Source organism: Neopelma chrysocephalum, unplaced genomic scaffold, assembly GCF_003984885.1.
Source record: "Neopelma chrysocephalum unplaced genomic scaffold, ASM398488v2 Primary Assembly neopelma1_23b, whole genome shotgun sequence".
NCBI lineage: Eukaryota > Metazoa > Chordata > Aves > Passeriformes > Pipridae > Neopelma > Neopelma chrysocephalum.
The window spans coordinates 5,177,400-5,183,644 of NW_020897692.1; the positions used below are offsets into that span (position 1 = coordinate 5,177,400).

At 32.7% G+C, this 6,245-nt stretch overlaps 1 protein-coding gene across 4 annotated transcripts in view; it reads left to right on the plus strand.

Moving 5' to 3' along the window:
* The window catches only part of MAP3K7 (mitogen-activated protein kinase kinase kinase 7), a 47,722-nt gene that overhangs the window by 19,314 nt on the left and 22,163 nt on the right, over positions 1-6,245 (plus strand). For all 4 annotated transcript variants that reach the window (XM_027695073.1, XM_027695083.1, XM_027695093.1 and 1 more), the window contains exons 7-11: positions 676-804; positions 2,693-2,823; positions 3,222-3,303; positions 4,403-4,554; positions 5,193-5,352. In XM_027695073.1, the coding sequence (XP_027550874.1) occupies positions 676-804; positions 2,693-2,823; positions 3,222-3,303; positions 4,403-4,554; positions 5,193-5,352 (654 nt within the window). The remainder of the gene's footprint in view (positions 1-675; positions 805-2,692; positions 2,824-3,221; positions 3,304-4,402; positions 4,555-5,192; positions 5,353-6,245) is intronic.

Consider the following 6,245-nt stretch of genomic DNA (forward strand, 5'->3'; position numbering starts at 1 on the left):
TTAAGTAATGACATTACAAAAAGAATAAGAGTAATAAACAGGGAGGAAATAAGATGGTGAGGAATTGAGGACTCTGCTGATTAGGTCTGCTAAAGACCTGTAATTAATAAAGAGCAATGGATATGGCATATTGTGACTAAGGTTGGAAAAAGTGAATTGAAGAATATTTAGGGGAAGCAAACATAGTCAGTTAAACCATGAATGCAAGAGATCTTTAAACTTCATAAATTGTGTTTTACATTATATAAGAAAACTGATGCATTTTGTCATTTCAAGATGACTCCAAGTGAAAAGGATTAATTCCCAGAGAGAGGCATTCTTCACAATCAAACTGTCAAATGATTGCAGACTTAAGTTAGCATGAATCAACCAGTTTTAGAAAACTAGTTTTGTTCTCAACAAAATAAATGTGAAGTGAAAAGAAGCATATAAAACTATTTATTCATTTATTTATTGGAACAGGCTGCCCAGGGAAGTGGTGGAGTCACCAACCCTGGAAGTGTTCAAGAAACGACTCGTTATGGCACTTAGTGCTATGGTGCTCAGTGAAAGTTTGGACTCAATGATCTTGGATGTCTTCTCCAACCTTAATGATTCTATGATCAGCTCAAACTGTACTTCTTTTTAATGTGTTACATAGAAAAGAGACAAATTATATTGATGGCTTTCTTCCAGGTAGCAATTACAGTGAAAAATGTGACGTTTTCAGTTGGGGTATTATTCTCTGGGAGGTAATCACCCGTAGGAAACCTTTTGATGAGATTGGTGGTCCAGCTTTCCGAATAATGTGGGCAGTTCACAATGGTGAGTTGAAAATACTTTATTGCATTTGAAGTTGTGTATTTGACCTATAAATTTGTTAAACACTCTTAACCATGCAGCTTTAAATTACTAGTTGTTTCCATTTTCTGCTTCATTAAATATACGCTTTTGTCACAAAGACTACGTAGTTAAACACTGCCACTTCTGTGTCAGTGTGGGTTTTGTGTTATTTGGCTGCTACGTGTAACTGGTGTATGAATAAAGCAGGGTAAAGAGCCATGTCTTCTTTGTTATGACACTCCATTTTAAGAGTGATCTGAGAGGTGCTCTAGAAAAACCCACAACCCCTCTCTCTGGATGAATGGTGATTTTTATTAGCCAACTTGTCTCTTTTATTTTTTTTACTCTTTGTAGTTAAACATCTACAATAAATGTGTAACTTGAAGTAACTTGACCTTTGTTTAGAAACACTAGAAACTGTCAAACTCCTGTGTGACCATTAGGCATTAAAAATGTCACTTTGTTTTTCATCTGTGGTGTTCTGCTGTTGGAATGGTTTTACCTTCTTACCTAGGCGCCTGCACTCATGGGGCAGCACTCTGCTGCGCTAGGTGTTATATAGAACAGATTTTTGTGAGCACAGACTATAAACAGGACAGAGTGGTTGTATTCAAATGAACTTTTTCTTTAAGGCAGTGGTATAATGTTGGTCAGGATAGTAGATTGTAGTATCTTCATGCTAGTGGTGTAACTTTTTTACTGCTGTGTTTTTAAGTAGCATGGCAAAACAGAGTTTTACAAACAATTAAGTAATGATAGTGAAGTATTTCAGTGACTGCAAAGAGTTTCTGCCATTTGTGAGAGACAACATCAAAGCAAGCACAAACTTGTTTGGAAAAAAAAAAGTAACAAACAAGCAATGAAGGCTGGTTTTCAAATACACAGTTCATCAAAGTTAGGAATAAAGAGTGCCTTGCATAAAAGCATTAACTGGGAAACTAAGTGTAAATCTGATAGTCATAAATCAGGAAGCCTCAATAAGGTGCGGGCGTATCCTTTAGGGAAAGAAAAATTCCCTATCTGTAGCTACTTTTGCTTTAAAAACTTATCCTTTTTATCTTCTTCCATTTTCTTTTTCCTTCTTAAGAGGAAATGTTAGTACACTTCATCTCACTTAAAACTATTGTGGCACTCTTAACTTCATGTATTACTTGATCTGTTTAATATATTTTTAAATACTTGCTGATTGCTTTGCAAACCATCACTGTTCCTCATATATCAGACACAAGTGGTTGTCCATTAATTGTATTCCTTGTAGAAATCGTAAAAAGAGGAGAACCTTGAACCAAAAAACAGCTGAATAGTTATACAATAGTTGAAGTAAAATATGTTATTACAAATGTGTATAGGCATGAGAAAGTCACACAAAATTGGTACTTCCAGTGCCTGTAATTTTTAAGGAAGTTTTTAAGGGCAAAATCAGCTCTCAAAAATACTTAAGGTATTTTAGTTTTTTCATTATTTTTTTCTTGTGAATACAGCATTAGGAACCAAAGACTGTTACTACTTGCTTCCTAGTTTGTTCTAGAGCTTTATTCTTCAGAGACAAGTAACATTAGCCATTGTAATGTGCTGTATTTATTCAGGCCTCTACTGAAGGAGAAGTTTAATTTTTTTTCTACTTGTTTGTATGTAATTGCAGCCTCTATGTAGTGCAAAGGAACTTTTTTTTAATCAATTTTTGTTTGTAAGAGAGAAAATTAAGTACAAGCCAGTTCTTTCAGCCTACAATTAACTCTGCCTTTCCCTGTATTTATTTAGCAAAATACTGGAGAGAAATCAATCACTGTCAGTTGTTTATTATAGTCTGTTTAAAAAATTAAGGTTTTTTTCCTAAAAAATTAAGGATTTTTTCTAATTTCAATTACAGGTACTCGGCCACCACTGATCAAAAACTTACCTAAACCAATTGAGAGTTTAATGACCCGTTGTTGGTCCAAGGATCCCTCTCAACGACCATCCATGGAGGAAATTGTTAAAATAATGACACACTTGATGCGGGTATAAAAATTTATTTTAGTATCTAAATTAGTTCTTAATCTCTTAAGCTAGGACATTGAATTAAAAAAGATATGCCTTTCTTCTCACTCTGAAGATGGGCTTGCATGTTTTCTTTCTCCTCTTTCTTTTTGATAAAAATTATCAATTACAATAGAGAAGGGAAGTAATTCATCTCCTTATGGGGGAAGTATACCAACTCATAACAGATTTGAGAAAATTTAAAAAATACTCATAGGTGTATTTTAATGTATGACTAAAAATGTTTGCATTTACATGTATTCAAAATAAATTATTATAAATATATAAATTGTATTTCTAAATTATGAGATACTATTAAAATAATTTTAAAACAATTGTTAATTAGGTTTTTTTATCAAATCATTGCTCCTTTTTCACAGTACTTTCCCGGAGCTGATGAACCTCTGCAGTATCCTTGCCAGTATTCAGATGAAGGCCAAAGCAACTCTGCCACTAGTACAGGTACATTTGTGTAAGTTAGAGAAAAAGAATAGCGACATAAGCATTGACAGGGATCTATTTGTTTTGTTAATACTTCTTACCACATCATATTCAGTGTTCTCAGTCAAGTGGTTTTGATGAAGTGTATGTGTAATGGAGAACAAGTTTATAGTAAAAGCTGTGTCCAAATGTCCAGGTTTAAGGTCTCCTTTTTTTTTTTCAACGAATGTTGCTAACAATTAACATCTTTTCACTAATATGTAATGTGTAGGAGTTGTCAATTTAAAATTTTTCACTACTTTTGAAAGCTGCATCTCTTTCATTTATAATATCCACAATTTAAACTTGCATTTGTTTTATGTTAAGAGGCATTAAATACAGTAATTTAAATTACGTGCAAGAAAATAACCAGAAAGGTGGATGGAACAAAATGTGGACTAGACTTTCAGGTAGTCTTGCTCTCAGATAAATCCTTTTAATAATAGAAAATGAAGATCATTTGGTCTCCTCATTTTTTAGAGTACAGGTTTTCCACTTAAGTAGTTTTTAATCTTAGGTGTCTTCAACTTCCTCTGCTTGGTTGGTTTATTTTTTATCTCCAAAGAAATTGCTGGTATTTTCATTGGCTACCTTACAGTTTAGTGACCTGTATATTAACAAAATCTTTGCAGCTCTAGCGTTGCACTGACTTTACTAGTTGTTCTCCACCTTTCATCACGTGATTTTAAGACATAATTTATCATTTTAAACTGTAAATATATATTGGCTGTTATTTATCAGGTATTTATGCTCTTCTGTGGTTAATTATCATCTTTTTCATTAATTGTGAATGAGATTGCTGGTCGTGTTTTTAATTATGACATTACCCTAACAATTTCAAAGGAAGCTAAAGGCTGACTTCTGAATGTTAATGTAGTAGGTAGTTGTGTATTCTTTTTCACTCCTCTTACTTCTTACAGTAATGGATCTGTTGCAGTCTTGCAACTTGCCTTTCATTAAAAGTTTTGAAAAGTGTTGTTTTAAAGCCAAGTTAGACTTCTGAGAATGCTGTAGTGAAGAGGTGCACTTCAGTATTTTCAGTGGACATTCCCGAATGTTTTTCTTTGTTACTGGTTTCTAGGTTCATTCATGGACATCACTTCTACAAACACAAGTAACAAGAGTGATGCTAACATGGAACCAAGTGACTTCCAAGGAGCTTCTACCAATGACACTATTAAGCGTTTAGAGTCAAAATTGGCACAACAAATCAAAAACACAACCAAGCAGCCGGTAAGCTAAAGTGTGCAATTTTGCACCATAATAATGAAGTGGACATAGGTAGACAAAAGTGTTGTATCTGCTCTGAAACATTAGTGTCCTCCTTCAAAAATCATACAAAATTGGACCCAGCTACTTTTAGAACATGAAAAGGGATGGAAATATATTGAATAATTCCAAAAATGTAAACTGGAAGGCTCTATTAAGATCTCCAATGAAATGTAAAAAATAGTTCATTCTATTTAAAGGTATTTATTAGATTAAAAAAATATATGTTTGAAAATTGCTGCCTTAATTTAAATCTAAAATATTAGTATGATATAAAAGGATTAAACATTTATGTGAATTTTGAAAATACTGTGTTTTATTTCAAGTAGAATGCAAAAATACAAAGATTCTATTCTGATAATATTGGCCTAATTCTAGTGATTTTTTTGTCTGTGTATAGTTAGATTATTTTCAAAGTTGCAGATATTTCACTTTTATATGCCAATAATAGCTCAATTATTACCATTTATTAAGTTATAAATTTTAAATCTTGTCACTTTTAAAATGCACATTATAAAAATATATTTTAACGTACATACTGGTGCATATCAGGGAGGGGCTTGTGCAGAATTTTCTTTTTAAAAATGTGACTGTTGAAACAGGGTGATCCTGGCCGTTTGAGTTTGCCCCCATCTCGTGGGAGCAGTGTGGAGAGCTTGTCAGATGTTCGCGCACGACCACCATCAGCCCTTGTTTCAGGAGAAGCCAAAAGGATGAGTGCTGACATGTCTGAAATAGAAGCAAGAATAGCTTCCATCACAGGTAAAATTAAAGGATGTTTGGGGCATAGACTAAGGAATTGGAAGGAAAATATGAAATGCGCATAGTCTTACAAAAGGTTAATACCAGTAGCCATATGAAAATACTTTAACTTTTCATGTAGTCTTTATTGTCTTTTATTAATTGTGGGAGGGAAATGGCTTTATTTATGGTTGTACACTCAGCAATGTTGAGTATTGTAATTCAATATTTTAAAGGTCGTAGAAGAGATTTTGTTGAATTAGATTTTTACGTTTTTAAAAACACATTATAAGACTTTTAAGTGTCAATCCTATTCCAAATGCACAACTTTCACCTTTGCATCTGAAATAGTGTTATTTCATCTCTGTTAGCATAATTATTTATATAATAACATTTCATTCAAGGTTATTTCTATAATATTTTTGAAATTAAGAGGTAGGTTTAAAGTTCAGCATGTTCCCAAATAAGTTTTAAAATCCACTTTGACAGATTTCAGAAAGAGGAACATAGTTAGATTTTATTCACGAGATTAACAAAGCATTGGTGTCTTCTGTTTGAAAAAAAAAGCTACAGGTGTTTTGCCAGGTTTGCTTCAGCTATAAACTGTTATTTCTAAACATTAAATCTTTGAGAGAATTGGACTTTATCTGTAAGTATAAATACATAATTTTTTGGTGAAAGCAATATCTATTCTTCCCAGAAGAGTGAATTAATAAACATGTGTATACTTGGCAAACACTTTCTTGTCTCTTTTCTTCATCAAAGATATTGTTTGTTAATTTATGTAAGCTTCAGGTTTTAAGTTCTATATGTGAAAGTTTTGTTTTGTTATGGTATATAACCGCACATTTAAATAATAAAACAAAATTACTTTGGTTAGTTCAGGCTTACTTAGCCGTTTAAGTATTTTTCTA